The 16,161-nt window shown below is 42.0% G+C and overlaps 1 protein-coding gene across 1 annotated transcript in view; it reads left to right on the forward strand.

Annotated features, from left to right (window-relative positions):
- LOC140193905 (G protein-coupled receptor 137Ba-like) overlaps nt 1-16,161 on the forward strand; it is a 48,033-nt gene extending 31,872 nt beyond the window's left edge. The window contains 5 exon segments of the mRNA XM_072251058.1: nt 689-911; nt 6,758-6,907; nt 9,749-9,877; nt 13,493-13,617; nt 15,735-16,161. Coding sequence (XP_072107159.1) covers nt 689-911; nt 6,758-6,907; nt 9,749-9,877; nt 13,493-13,617; nt 15,735-15,861 — 754 coding nt within the window. The 3' untranslated portion in view covers nt 15,862-16,161.

Consider the following 16,161-nt stretch of genomic DNA (forward strand, 5'->3'; position numbering starts at 1 on the left):
ATTGAAAGGCGATTTGGATAAGTAGATGGAGAGAAGGGGCTTAGAGGATAGAGACTAAATGCAAGTAACACAATAGCGTAGTGGTTAGCACTACATTTTACAGTATAGGCACCCCAGATTCAATTTCTGCTGATGTCTGTAAGGAGTTTGTATGTTCTCCCTGTGACCACGTGGGTTTCCTCCGGGTGCTCCAGTTTCCTCCCACAGTTGAAAGATGTACTGGTTGGTAGGTTAATTGGTCATTGTAAATTGTCCCACGGTTAGGTTAGGATTAGATTGGAGGATTGCTGAGCGGCATGGCTCGAAGTGCCTGAAGGGTCTATTCTGCGCTGTTACTCAATAAATAAATGGTTTGGTGGGCACCATGACTGTTACAGTATGCACTGAGCAAAAACAACAGTAGACAACGGTCTAACCGTTTTTACTGAATGTACTTGCTGGGGAACTTACAGGGTGGAAGTGACGAACCAACACTGCCAAGACAAAAACATGCGCACTCGAAAGCCCTGAGTGCTTCCTGAGCGAAGGAGGTCCAACCGATTCACCGTGCGATCGATCGGCTGCATGCGTGCTCGCCCATTTTCACAGTCGATCTGATACTATTCATGGATGAGTTGGGCTGAGGGGCCAGTTTCCTTGTAGTAATACTCCATGACTAAGTCTGAATTAGTTTCTTTTTCCATTGCAGGCTCCCCCTTCAGCTGGCTTTCCTGTTGGCTAGTCTCCTGTTCTTCCTGGTCAATTTGACCTGTGCCCTGCTTGTGAAGATCACACATAGTGAAACCAGGACCATTGTGTTTGTCCGTGTGGCCGTCAACGATACCCTCTTTGTGCTGTGTGCAATCACCCTCTCTGTGAGCCTGTACAAGATCGCTAAAATGTCCCTGGCCAACATCTACTTAGAATCGAAGGTTTGTTTATCCCAATAAACCCAAGGGTAGAAGTAACCTCACTTTCCCTTAGAGTTTTCATGGAATTTTCTTACATTGATTTCTTCATGAATGAAAACAATTATCTCAGGTGACAGTGATTTAGCAGAAGTAATTGAGAGGTGATGGTGGTAACAGCTAATATGTTGGGAGGTAAGGTCAAAGAAGGCATCGGAGATATGAAATGGCTGTGATTCTGGTATAGTGATAACACTTTAGAGTCACTATGGAGAGATATTGATTAATGATAGAGCTAGGAAGTCATTGAAGAGGGCTCAGTTTTAACTACAAATACCTCTGTAATTGCTTGGTGCTAAAAAGGCCTCCTTCAGAGTCATTTTTATATAAACCCAAGTTAACTATATAATTTCTTCCATTTTTAAGTCAGTGAGTGAAAGTTTGGCAGGTTAAGTAAGGAGCTGAAGATCTGTCAAATGGAGAATAATGTGGTTATCAGTCAGATTTATTATCACTGATGTGATGATATCATGAAATTTGTTGCTTTGCACGGTAGTGTAGTGGTTAGTAAAACACTTTACAGTACGGGCAGCCAGGGTTCAATTCCCGCTGCTGCCTCTAAGAAACATGTACATTCTCCCTGTGACGACGTGGGCTTCCTCCAGATGCTCCAGTTTCTTCCCAGTCCAAAGACGTACCAGCTGATAGGTTAATTGGTCATTGTAAATCGTCCCATGATTAGGCTAGGACTAAATCAGAGGATTGTGCAGCTTGAAGGGACATAAAACCCGATTCTGTGTGGTATCGCAATAAATAAATTAAGATGTAATTAAAAGAATAACTGAGTATACTTCTACCGTTTCCCCAAGAAAATAAGCAGCTAACTTGATCACAAGTATACAGTCATGTTAAATTAGTTTTGTGGACTTTCATCATTCGTTGGTATTGGGGCCACTTTATCATTTAATACTGGCTTTTTTTGACCTATATAAAAGCAAAATACTATATTTCTGATAATGTAAATCTGAAATATGAACACAAATGCTGAAAAAAGTAGTGACCCAGGCAGCTTCTATAGAGAGAGAAGCAATGTTAATGTTACAGGTTCAAAGTTCTAAGTAAATTTATTATCAAAGTACTGATATGTCACTATATACTATCTTGAGATTCATTTTCTTGCAGAAATTTACAGAGCAAAAATACAGTAGAATTTTACAAAAAAACTATACAAAAACAATGAATGATAGAGCAACGTGCAAAAGAAGATAAACTCTGCAAATAAAAATAATACTGAGAACATGAGTTGTAAAGAGTCTTTGAAAGTGGGGCTGTAGATTGTAGAATCAGTTCAGAGTAGTAGTGAATGAAATTATCCACACTGGTTCAGCAGTCTGATGGTTGTAGGGTAATGACTATTCCTAAAGCTTCTATATCCCCTGCACTATGCTAGTCGTGAGCAAGAAGACAGCATGGCCTGGTTGGTGGTGTTCTTTACGTAGACAGAAAAGTTGCTTGTCCTTTCTCCCTTTGTGCGTGAAACCTCTGTGGTTCTTTAGTCCCTTACCTGACTCAACCATTCCCACAACCAAAACCACTTTCATTGCCCTCTGGTGAGGCCTACAGTCTGCACTGAACTCAACAAACTCATTTCAGTCAGGGATCTAAGCAGGGCAAGACCTTCATTCTCTTAACATAGGCTGGACTTTACAACCCAGACTTATTCAAACTTGCTACCTTGTATAGAATATTTCATAAGATTACACTTCAATCAATTCTCTCCTGTGACCATAAGACATAGAGAAAGAATTAGACCGTTCAGACCATTTAATCTCTGCTATTCCATCACGGCAGATTTATTATCTCTCTCAACCCTATTCTCCTGTCTTCTCTCCGTAACCTTTGATGCCCTTACTAATCAAGAACCTATCAACCTCTGCTTTAAACATACCCAATGATTTGACTTCCATAGGCATCTGTGGCAATGAATTCCACAGATTCAACATGCTTTGTTTAATGAAATTCCTCCTCATCTCTGCTCTAAAGTTCCATCCTTGTATTCTGAGGCAGTGACCCTCTGGTTCTAGACTCCCCCACTATAACGAACATCCTCTCCACATCCACTCTATCTAGGCCTTTCCATATTTGATAGGTTTCAATGAGATCACCCCCCCCACATTCTTCTGAACTCCAGCAAGTTCAGGACCAGAGCCAGCAAATGCTGCTCTATATCAATTCTATATCATTCTATATCAATGATCTGGATGATAATGTGGTAAGTTGGATCAGCAAATTTGCTGATGATACAAAGACTGGAGGTGTAGTGGACAGTGAGGAAGGTTTTCAAAGCTTGCAGAGGAAATTGGACCAGCTGGAAAAATGGGCTGAAAAATGGCCAGTGGAGTTTAATACAGACAAGTGTGAGATATTGCAGTTTAGAACCATAGAAACTACAGCACAGAAACAGGCCTTTTGGCCCTTCTTGGTTGTGCCGAACCATTTTCTGCCTAGTCCCACTGACCTGCACACGGACCATATCCCTCCATACACCTCCCATCCATGTATCTGTCCAATTTATTCTTAAATATTAACAAAGAACCCACATTTACCACCTCATCTGGCAGTTCATTCCATACTCCCACCACTCTCTGTGTGAAGAAGCCCCCCCCAATGTTCCCTTTAAACTTTTCCCCCCTCACCCTTAACTCATGTCCTCTGGTTTTTTTCTCCCCTTGCCTCAGTGGAAAAAGCCTGCTTGCATTCACTCTATCAATACCCATCATAATTTTATATACCTCTATCAAATCTCCCCTCATTCTTCTGCGCTCCAGGGAATAAAGTCCTAACCTATTCAACCTTTCTCTGTAACTGAGTTTCTCAAGTCCCGGCAACATCCTTGTAAACCTTCTCTGCACTCTTTCAACCTTACTTATATCCTTCCTGTAATTTGTTGACCAAAACTGAACACAATACTCCAGATTCAGCTTCACCAATGCCTTATACAACCTCATCATAACATTCCAGCTCTTATACTCAATACTTTGATTAATAAAGGCCAATGTACCAAAAGCTCTCTTTACGACCCTATCTACCTGTGACGCCACTTTTAGGAATTTTGTATCTGTATTCCCAGATCCCTCTGTTCCACTGCACTCCTCGGTGCCCTACCATTTACCCTTTATGTTCTATCTTGGTTTGTCCTTCCAAAGTGCAATACCTCACACTTGTCAGTATTCAACTCCATCTGCCATTTTTCAGCCCATTTTTCCAGCTGGCCCAAGTCCCTCTGCAGGCTCTGAAAACCTTCCTCACTGTCTACTGCACCTCCAATCTTTGTATCATCAGCAAATTAGCTGATCCAATTTACCACATTATCATCCAGATCATTGATATAGATGACAAATAACAATGGACCCAGCACTGATTCCTGTGGCACACCACTAGTCACAGGCCTCCACTCGGAGAAGCAATTCCCTACTACCACTCCTTGGCTTCTTCCATTGAGCCACTGTCTAATCCAATTTACCACCTCTCCATGTATACCTAGCGACTGAATTTTCCTAACTAACCTCCCATGCCGGACCTTGTCAAGGGCCTTACTGAAGTCCATGTAGACAATATCCACTGCCTTCCCTTCATCCACTTTGCTGGTAACCTCCTCGAAAAACTCCAATAGATTGGTCAAACACGACCTACCACGCACAAAGCCATGTTGACTCTCCCTAATAAGTCCCTGTCTATCCAAATGCTTGTAGATTCTGTCTCTTAGTACTCCCTGCAATAACTTACCTACTACCGACATTAAACTCACCGGCCTATAATTTCCTGGATTACTTTTTGAACAACGGAACAACATGAGCCACTCTCCAATCCTCCGGCACCTCACCTGTAGACAGCGACATTTTAAATATTTCTGCCAGGGCCCCTGCAATTTCAACACTAGTCTCCTTCAAGGTCCGAGGGAACACTCTGCAGGTCCCGGGGATTTATCCACTTTAATTTTCCTCAAGACAGCAAGGACCTCCTCCTTTTCGATCTGTACAGTTTCCATGATCTCACTACTTGTTTCCCTTAATTCCATAGACTTCATGCCAGTTTCCTTAGTAAATACAGACGCAAAAAACCTATTTAAGATCTCCCCCATTTCCTTTGGTTCCGCACATAGCCAACCACTCTGATCTTCAAGAGGACCAATTTTATCCCTTATAATCCTTTTGCTCTTAATATACCTGTAAAAGCTCTTTGGATTATCCTTCACTTTGACTGCCAAGGCAACCTCATGTCTTCTTTAAGCCCTCCTGATTTCTTTCTTAAGTATTTTCTTGCACTTCTTATACTCCTCAAGCACCTTATTTACTCCCTGCTTCCTATACATGTCATACAACTCCCTCTTCTTCTTAATCAGAGTTGCAATATCTCTTGAGAACCAAGGTTCCTTATTCCTATTCACTTTGCCTTTAATCCTGACAGGAACATACAAATTCTGCACTCTCAAAATTTCTCCTTTGAAGGCTTCCCACCTACCGATCACAGCCTTGCCAGAGAACAACCTGTCCCAATCCATGCTTTTTAGATCCTTTCTTATTTCTTCAAATTTGGCCTTCTTCCAGTTAAGAACCTGAACCCTAGGACCAGATCTATCCTTGTCCATGATCAAGTTGAAACTAATGGTGTTATGATCACTGGAACCAAAGTGCTTCCCTACACAGACTTCTGTCACTTGTCCTAACTCGTTTCCTAACAGGAGATCCAATATGGCATCCCCTCTAGTTGGTCCCTCTATATATTGATTTAGGAAACTTTCCTGAACACATTTTACAAACTCTAAACCATCTAGACCCCTAACAGTATGGGAGACCCAATCAATATATGGAAAATTAAAATCCCCTACCACCACAACTTTATGTTTCCTGCAGTTGCCTGCTATCTCTCTGCAGATTTGCTCTTCCAATTCTCGTTGACTTTGGAAGGACATAGGTAGAACATACAAGGTAAATGGTAGGGCACTGAGGAGTGCAGTAGAACAGAGGGATCTGGGAATACAGATACAAAATTCCCTAAAAGTGGCGTCACAGGTTGGTAGGGTCGTAAAGAGAGCTTTTGGTACATTGGCCTTTATAAATCAAAGTATTGAATATAAGAGTTGGAATGTTATGGTGAGGTTGTATAAGGCATTGGTGAGGCCGAATTTGGAGTATTGTGTGCAGTTTTGGTCACCAAGTTACAGGAAGGACATTAATAAGGTTGAAAGAGTGCAGAGAAGATGTAAATAAGGATGTTGCTGGGACTTGAGAAACTGAGTTACAGAGAAAGGTTGAATAGGTTAGGACTTTATTCCCTGGAGCGTAGAAGAATGAGGGGAGATTTGATAGAGGTATATAAAATTATGATGGGTATAGATAGAGTGAATGCAAGCAGGCTTTTTCCACTGAGGCTAGGGGAGGAAAAAAAAACCAAAGGACATGGGTTAAGGGCGAAGGGGGAAAAGTTTAAAGGAAACATTAGGGGGGGCTTCTTCACACAGAGGGTGGTGGGAGTGTGGAATGAGCTGCCAGATGAAGTGGTAAATTCAGGCTCACTTTTAACATTTAAGAAAAACTTGGACAGGTACATGGATGAGAGGTGCATGGAAGGATATGGTCCAGATGCAGGTCAGTGGGACTAGGCAGAAAAATGGTTCGGCACAGCCAGGAAGGGCCAAAAGGCCTGTTTCTGTGCTGTAATGTTCTGTGGTTCTATATGTTAACCCTTTCATGTCTGGGGTCATCCTCATGTACCTCCTCTGGACCCTCTCCAATGCTTTATAATTTTTCATATATTTGAACAAGAAAAACTGCTGGAAATTAACATCCTTTTTATGTTTGTACTTTCAGGGCACATCATTGTGTCAGGTTGTAGTGGTGGGATTGCTAATTATATTACTGTACACATCAAGAGCTTGCTACAACCTGGTCGTGATTACACTCACCTCCTACAACCACGTGAAGATGCTTGATTATGACTGGTATAGTGTGTCTGATCAGGTCAGTATACCTCCGGGGCAGGTTAGTCTTGCATTATTTCTAAATGTTTACCCAGAATTACACAGAAGGAAATCCTTACGTTATTGTACCTGAATTAGATCTGTTAAAAACCTTTCTATTAGTTCCATTTCCATATTCTTTCTTCACAGACCTGCAATAACTTCCCCTTCAGCTATGTATGACTAACTGGGCAAATTAAAAATAAATGAGAACCTGAGCTGTAAAAAGTCCATGAAAGAATCAGTTCAGAGTAGTACTAAAAGAAGTTATCCATGCCAGTTTAGGAGTCTGATGGTTGCAGGGTAATAACTGTTCCTGAACCAGGTAGTGCAGGACCTAAGGCATCAGTACAGAAATAACAAGCTGTAAAACAGAAATAAATCAAAGATAGCATGCAACAGAGATTATAGAAAGAACAGACAGGAGATGAGGCTTAATCAAAGCCAGTGGCATGAGTTACAGGGCAATAGAGACATGGTGCAATTAAAACAGAAAGCAACAAATACTGGACTGAGAGTGTTGTATTTGAATGCACTTAGCTTAAGAAATAAAATGGACAATCTTGAAATTCAGCTACAGATTGGTAAATATGACGTTGTGGCCATTTCTGAAACTTGGCTAAACAATGGCTGCCATTGGGAGCTGAACGTCCAAGTATATATGGTGTATCAGGAAGATAGGTTAGTTGGCAGAGGGGGTGGTGTGGCTCTGTGTATGAGAAATAATATTAAATCATTGGAAAGAGATGGCATAGGATCAGAAGGTGTAGAGTCTCTATGGGTTGAGTTAAGAAATGGCAAGGGAAAAAGGACCCTAATGGCAGTTGTATACAGGCCTCCAAACAGCAGCTGGGATGTGGATTACAAATTACAGCAGGAGACAGAAAAGGCATATCAGAAAGGCAATGTCATGATAATTGTTGGGGATTTTAACATGAAAATGGATTGGGAAAACCAGGCCAGTACTGGACCTCAAGAGAGAGAATTTGTAGACTGTCTAAGGGATGGCTTTTTAGATCAGCTTGTTGTTGAGCCCACTAGGGGAGCAGCTCTGCTGGATTGGGTGTTGTGCAATGATCCAGAGGTGATAAGAGAGCTTAAGGTTAAGGAACCCTTAGGGAACAGTGATCACAATATGATCGAGTTCACTTTGAAATTTGAGAGGAAAAATAAAATCTAACGTGTCAGTATTTCAGTGGAATAAAGGAAATTACAATGGCATGAGAGGGGAACTGGCTGAAGTTGACTGGAAAGGGACATTTGCAGGAAGGGCAGCACAGCAGCAATGGCTGGAGTTTTAGGTGAACAATGAGTGAAGTGCAAGAAAGCTATATTCCAAATAAGAAGAAATTTTCAAAGTGAAGGACACTACCGTGGCTGACAAGTGAAGTCAGAGCCAAAGTAAAAGCAGAAGAGAGGGCATACAAGGAAGCCAGAGCTAGTGGGAAGATAGAGGATTGGGGAGCTTTTAAAAACTTGCAGAAGGAAACTAAGAAGGTCATTCGGAAGGAAAAGATGAATTATGAGAGGAAGCTGGCAACTAATATCTAGCATGGGTGGAGCATTGGCTGGTTGGCAGAAAACAGAGAGTGGGAATAAAGGGATCCTATTTTGGCTGGCTGCCAGTTACCAGTGGAGTTCCACAGGGTTCGGTGTTGGGACTGTTATTTTTTACGATGCATGCCAATGATTTGGACTATGGTATTAAGGGATTTGTGGCTAAATTTGCCAATGATACAAAGATAGGTGGAGGAGCGAGTAGTGTTGATGAAACAGAGCCTGCAGAGACACTTAGATAGTTTAGAGGAATGGGCAAAGAAGTGGCAAATGAAATACAATGTTGGAAATTGTACGTCATGCACTTTGGTGGAAGAAATAAACGGGCAGACTATTATTTAGATGGGGAGGGAATTCAAAATGCAGAGGAGCAAAGAGACTTGGGAGTCCTTGTGCAAGATACCTTAAAGGTTAACCTGCAGGCTGAGTCGGTTGTGAAGAAGGCGAATGCAACATTGGCATTCATTTCTGGAAGTATAGAATATAAAAACCGGGATGTGAAGATGAGGCTCTATAAGACACTCGTGAGACCACACTTGGAGTATTGTGTGCAGTTATGGGCTCCTTATTTTAGAAAGGATACACTGACATTGGAGAAGGTTCAGAGAAGATTCACGAGAATGATTCCAGGAATGAGAGGGTTACCATATGAGGAATGTTTGGCAGTTCTTTGGCTGTATTCCCTGGAGTTCAGGAGAATGGGGGGGGGGTGAATCTCATAGAAACATTCCAAATGTTAAAAGGCCTCAACAGATTAGATATGGCAAAGTTATTTCCCATGGTCGGGGATTCTAGGACAAGAGGGCACGACTTCAGGATTGAAGGACGTCCTTTTAGAACTGAGATGCAGAGAAATTACTTTAGTCAGAGGGTGGTAAATCTGTGGAATTTGTTGCCACGAGTGGCTGTGGAGGCCAAGTCATTGGGTGTACTTAAGGCAGCGATAGATAGGTTCTTGATTAGCCAGGGCATCAAAGGGTATGGGGTAAAAGCAGGGGAGTGGGGATGACTGGATTAACCCATGATTGAATGGCGAAGCAGACTCGATGGGCTGAATGGCCCACTTCTGCTCCTAAATCTTATGGTCTTACTCCTGCCTGATGGTAGTAGCAAAAAGCGAGCATGGTCCAGAGAGTCGGGGGGTCCTTTGATGGTGGAGGTCTCTTAGCTATGTGGTTGATCAGCTGACATAATGTATGGTATCAACTTTATGTCTGTGTGTTACCTATGTTAAAGACAGAATGTAAATGAAGGCTGTTGATGAGGTTTTGTGCTGTTCTCACAGGCAGATCTGCAGATTCAACTGAGGGATAAGGAGTACTTAGTGTTCGGTGTGGTCCTATTCATCTGGGAACTGCTTCCCACTGCTCTGGTTGTCCTGTTCTTTCGTGTAAGAAGGCCCATTCAAAGTCTGGTAAGTAGGTCAAACATAGTCTTTGAATTCACCACACATTCTGGCACTGGAATAGCATGTCCACAATGTTCAACACAACAACAGAACAAGACAACAGTGAAAGAAACCCCTGTCCTGTCCTCTGACCCACACATAGGTCTTCAACCCCAGGACAGACCATCCCTGGGCCTCTAGTCCTTGGCTACGGACTATCAGACTTGCAGACATCAGGTCTCCAACCTCCAGTCTCTGGACCGGACTCACAGACTTGCAGACATTGGGTCTCAAACCTCTTGTCCCTGGGCTAGACTCAAGCACTCGCAGAGATGGGGCATCCAACCTCCAGGCCCTGGACCAGACTCACAGATACAGATATTGGGCGTCCAGCCTCCAGGCCCTGGACCAGACTCACAAGCTCACAGACATTGGGCTTTCAACCTCCAGTTCTGACTTGCACTCCTAAACTTGCAGACATTGGGCTTCCAACTTCCAGGCCCTGGACCAGACTGTCAGACTTTGGGCCTCCAACCTCAGGCTCTGGACAAGACCCACAGACATTGGGCTTCCAACTTCCAGGCCCTGGCCCAAACTCACGGACTCACAGACATTGGGCTTTCAACCTTCAGTCTCTGGCCTGGACACCCTCTACCCCCAGACTTGCTAACTTAGGTCTTCAACCTTTTGGGCTTTCTACTGTCTCACTGAGCTTTGGAATATCCGGCTGGCTGGGTATTGGTGTGGCTCATGCAAAGCTCACTAACATAAGTGCTGGTGTGGGGATATATGAACTTCTGTACAATAATTATCACATGTTCTTGGGTGGTTCATGATACTATGATGGGGCACACTATCACCAGATTTGTAGAAAGACAATAACATATTCACACTGCCAGGAGGGACATGGAGGGATAATAGTATTTAGATTCAGATTAATTTATTTATCACATGTACAAGGAAACATATAGTGAATTGTGTCATTTGTGTTAACAGCCCACAACACCCAAGGATGTGCTGGGAGTAGCCTGCAATTGTTGCCACACATTCCAGCACCAACATGGCATGCCCACAACGTTCAACAGCAAAGAACACAACAAGCAACCAAACAACAACAGCAAAATAAGCCCGTTTCCTCCCTCCCACATACACGCAGATGGTTCTCCAACCCTGGGACAGGACTCCAGTCTCTAGTCAGGCTCTCAGTCTTGCAGTTTAGGCTGACAAAAGATGGTCACGGAAAGGGACATCATGAGAGAGGGTATCACCATCACATCTCACCAGCATTGATACCCGGGGTGGATAAAGGTCTCCATTGACTAGAAACACAACTACACCAGCTAAGCTGTAGTTACAAGAGTGGGTCAGAAACCGGGTACTGCCTTGTGAATAAATGAGCTTCTAACACTCACTGTTTGCGAGGTAGAGGTGTGATAAAATATTCTCCACTTGCCTGGGTGTGTACGAGTCCAATAATGCTCAACAGTTCATTGTTATCCACTTGAGTGGCAATCCATCCACCACCCAAAACATTCAATCCTTCACCAGTGGCTGGGGTGCTATCTGTAATGAGATGCTCGAGGTATTAGCACTTCTCAGACCAAGAGATGCCACCACCAAGAAGGACATGGGCAGCAGATACATGCGATTTAAATTTATTTATTACTCACATGTACATTGAAACATACAGTAAAATGCATCATTCGCATCAACAACCAACAACAATCTGAGGCTGTGCTGGGGGCAGCTCACACGTTCTGGCTCCAACATAGCATGCCAACAATATTCAGCAGAACAACATGCAGCCAACACACACCAACAGCAAAACAAACCTTTTTTCCCCACACCCACCATTGATTAGAAACATGACTAGACCATCCATGGTGTAGTTATAACAGCTGGTCAGTAAGTGGGACAGGCCTCCTACACCAGGACGGGACATCTTTGATCTCTGGACTTGATCTCTGGACTCAATTCCATGACTCATTGACCTTGGGCATCTGACCTCAGGACTACTGGCTGGTCTTGGAGATTACCAGCCTTTGTCCTTGAGGCCCCACAGAACTTGGACCTCCAACCTGGCTCCCTCTAACACAGGGAAATAATGTTTACACTAACACCAGAGGGTCATAAAAAGAATTCTACATCACAGAATAACAGACTAAAAATAACCCTGCCACTAATTTCAAAATAAAATTTTAATTTTCATGCAGTTTGTTATTTAGTGTTGTTTTAAGAATTGCAACATAATTTTAAGTGTGGAACCAACATGTAGGTTTTAGCTCGCAAACACGAGGAAATCTGCAGATGCTGGGAATTCAAGCAACACACATCAAAGTTGCTGGTGAACGCAGCAGGCCAGGCAGCAACTTTGATGTGTGTTGTTGTATAGGTTTTAGCTGCTTGGTGATTTTCTGATACATAAAGATTTGTGTATGCTGTTCTGTTAAACTAGGGACCCTAATGCTACGGTCTACTAACCAGATTTGGTCAGCAGAAAACTCTTTGTTTGATCCTCACTTGGCTTGAGGACAATTATAAAATTAGATTTGAAACAATTAATAATTATATTGGGTGGCACGGTAGCATAGTAGTTAGTGCATTGCTTTATAATACCGGCTGTAAGATCAGGATTCAATTCCTGCCACTGTCTGTGAGGGGTTTGTATGCTCCCCCCTTGACTGTGTGCATTTTCAACAAGTTATCTGGTTGCTTCTCACATTCCAAAAATGTCCAGTTAGGGTTAGTGAGCTGTGGACATGCTGTGATGGTGACAGAAGCATGGCAACATTTGCAAGCTGTACAGCATATCCTCACTGATTGAATTTGATGCAAACATTGCATTTCCCTGTACGTTTTGATGTACATGTGACAAATAAAATTAATCTTTAATTTTTTAAATTTTGTCAACCCTTTGGCATGCAGTCAAAATAGTTTCAAAGTGTAAGTGGACAGAAGTAAGGGTGGTGTACATCAGAGGTCGTTGTGATATCTGTGCATATGTGGAAAAAGAGATGAAACAGAAGGCACAGAATAAAATCCAACTCAAGAAAAGAGGATCAGAAATAATTTTATCAGATGAGAAAATGATGATGTCTTTTCAGAAGAAAACCCATTGCAGTACCAGAGCAGATAGCAAGGATAGACAACGTGACGAAACACTGTATAGTCAAACAACAGTTCCAGGTAAAGTTCCTTCAATGGGAAAAGTGATTTTGTTTTAATGCAATGTAAGGGTAAAAAATAAAAGTGATAAGAGCTTTGCAGCCTTGCTTATAGAAACCTGACTGGGGAAGGGTTTTGATTTGGCCCTTAGTTTTCTGCCCTGGCCTGAATCCAGAATTAAAGTGCTTAAGAATTTCTTCCGCCAGAGGGTAGCGAATCTGTGGAATTCATTGCCCCAGATGGCTGTGCAGGCCAAGTCATTGGGTATATTTAAAGCAGAGGTCGATTGGTTTTTGATCAGTAAGGGTGTCAAAGGTTATGGGAAGAAGGCAGGAGAATGGGGTTGAGGGAAAACATATCAGCCATGATTGAAAGGTAGAGCAGACTTGATGGGCCAAATAGCCCAATTCTGCTGCTAAGTTTTATGGTCTTATGATTGAGCTGGACTCATTGACAGGTTTTTCTATACTATTGCAGATGGGGAATAGAATACCTTACAGCCATGGATTCACTCCCAGAGCATTTTTCTTTGATAATCCTCGACGTTATGACAGTGACGATGACTTAGCCTGGAACACAACATCTTACAGTGCAATCAGCAGGTAATTACTGAAAACGGACCTCTTGATTTGTCTGCAGTTTGAGACGCCCACTGGTAAAAGACGAGGGTACTCAGCCAATTCTGCTGTACCAGTTCTTTGAGTGTCCAGTTAGTATCTCTGTTCTGCCCATTTCCTTTTGGCCCTGTAAGTGTATCTTTCCCTATTACCAAATCTACTGTGGAAAGCTGTTTTCAATTTTATTCCACTGCTGTTTCTCTCAGTGTAATCCTCTGAACAAGAAAACAATCTCACAACCTTTGGTTCCTTTGCTGGTTATTTTAAATTTCCAATTTATGCCAGCAGGAAGTGCTTCTGCATTTGTACTCTATAAATACTTTAACCATGAGAATTTATTATGTTGAATAGAAATCATAGCAAGATCATAAAAAAAACAGGAGCAGGACTGGGTCGTTGAGCCCTAGAGGTGCTCTGCCATTCAATAATGCTCATCAAAACAACTTACAAGTTCCCTTTCATGTCCTCTCCCTCCATTCTCCTAGTGGTTAAAGAATCTGTCTCAACCTTGAATACATATACATAATTGTATACAAAATTATGAGGGGTATAGATAATGCAAGCAGGCTTTTTCCACTGAGGTTGAGTGAGACTAGAACTAGAGGTCATAAGTTTAAGGGTGAAAGATGAAATAGTTCAGGCAAACATCAGAGGGAACTTCTTTACTCAAAGGGTGATGCAAGTGTGGAATGGCCTGCCAGCGGAAGTGGTAGATGTGGTTTCGATTTCTACTTTTAAAAGAATTTTGGATGTGCATAAATGGGAAGGGAATGGAGGGCTATGTTCCAGGTGTGGGTTGATGGGACTAGTCTGTATGGACTAGAGGGACCAAAGGGCCTGTTTCTGTGCTGCAGTGGTCTATGACGCTATATTTTAGCCCCCAGAGTGTTCTGGGGCAAGCAATTCCATGAAACACAGCCCTTTAAGAGAAGCATTTTATCTCGGTTTTAAATGTTTCCTCCTCCTGAGACCATATCCTGCAGATCCCCACATTAGAAACATCATCCCAACATTTGCATGTCTAGCCATCTAACAATATTGGTTTTCACAAGATCACGTCTTATTCTTCTAAACTCCACTGAGTACAAACCCAGCTCATCATTTAGTTCAGTATCTTGCAATGTAGTTTATACGAAGTTCTCACTGCTTCTTCCTTTGAGTGGCTGCTGTTTCCGCCGATGACCTATGAAATGGTTTAACTTGTTGAGGCTCATTTTTCCAAGTTAGTGACTTGAAGAGTCATTGAGCATTCAGTAGGTTGCAGGTTCAAAAAGAGTTTAACTGATTTTACAAGTACCATGGGGATCACCATTATTTATTAAAATTGCAGTGTCCGAGAAGAATGACATTGGGGTTAAGTAACAGGAACCTTACTGGTAAACAGGAGTGTATTTCATTTCACCAAAGTGGCACACTTAATAAATCATCAGATACAATAACAATCTTAATAACTTGTCAATTTCACTTTCAAGTTCAATCCAGCCAAGTCCTCACTTGCATTTTTTGCATAGGAGAAGGGTGTACAATTTCCAGGTTATGTTATAGGTCCCATGCTCTGTTTCCCCCAGGAGAAAGAAATAATGAACCCAGCTCATCCATTCCTTAGTCTTTCATTTTCTTGAACACTCTGGAGGAGAACCATTTCTTAGTCCTGCACATGCATCAAGATGCCAGTTCTTCACTGTAGACAGCAAATGTTACCAATGTTTGAGAAGTTAAAAATAAAATGGTTTCATCAAGTGTCAACATATGCAAAAGTAAAGAAGGGTTTGGGAGAGTGTCCCTGCCATGGGATCTGGAATGTGAATCCTGGAAGTTCTGGTTAAATTCCTGGTTGGGATAAAAGCAAGACCATAAGGTATGGAAGCAGAATTAGGCCATTCAGCTCATTGTCTACTCTGCCATTTGATCTTGGTTGTTCTACTCATGATTGTATTGCCAGCTGAATCAACTGCTCTAACAGACTGAGGATTCAAGTTGGGATATGATGCAGCCTTTGCTTTTGTGATACTTTACTGACGGAGTTTTGGAAAGTGATTGCACTAGTTTCCCAGCATGAAGCTGAAATCTCTACATTCATTGTAATCTTTCTTTATTTATAGCACTCCTGATCAATATGGCTCTAGGAACCAAAGTTATGAGGAATTTGCTTCCTTTGTCTCAGATACTTATGCACCAATAGTAGCGGAAGTTCATCTGCACAGCTCCACCCCGTCACTCATGATATGAAGAAATAATCACTTTTCAATAAACTCATCAACTGTATTCTAGTTATCAGATAGTACAGAAGAGGTTCCACAAATGGTGTAGCTGGAATGGCTATTGAACTGGACCATAGACGTATCTGTACAAAGGACTGTTTCTTTTTACTGATATTACTTTTGTGAATGTGACTTTTAAAAAAAATTAGTTGATTCATTTATCTGTGATTATGTAGTTATTCTGAATTAGAATAATTTGTGAATATTGTACAGTCCCTATTAGAATCTACAATCCACCAAATCAGAATAAATTTGACAATTTCTTCCA

This window comes from Mobula birostris, chromosome 2 (genome assembly GCF_030028105.1).
Source record: "Mobula birostris isolate sMobBir1 chromosome 2, sMobBir1.hap1, whole genome shotgun sequence".
In the NCBI taxonomy this organism is placed as follows: Eukaryota; Metazoa; Chordata; class Chondrichthyes; order Myliobatiformes; family Myliobatidae; genus Mobula; species Mobula birostris.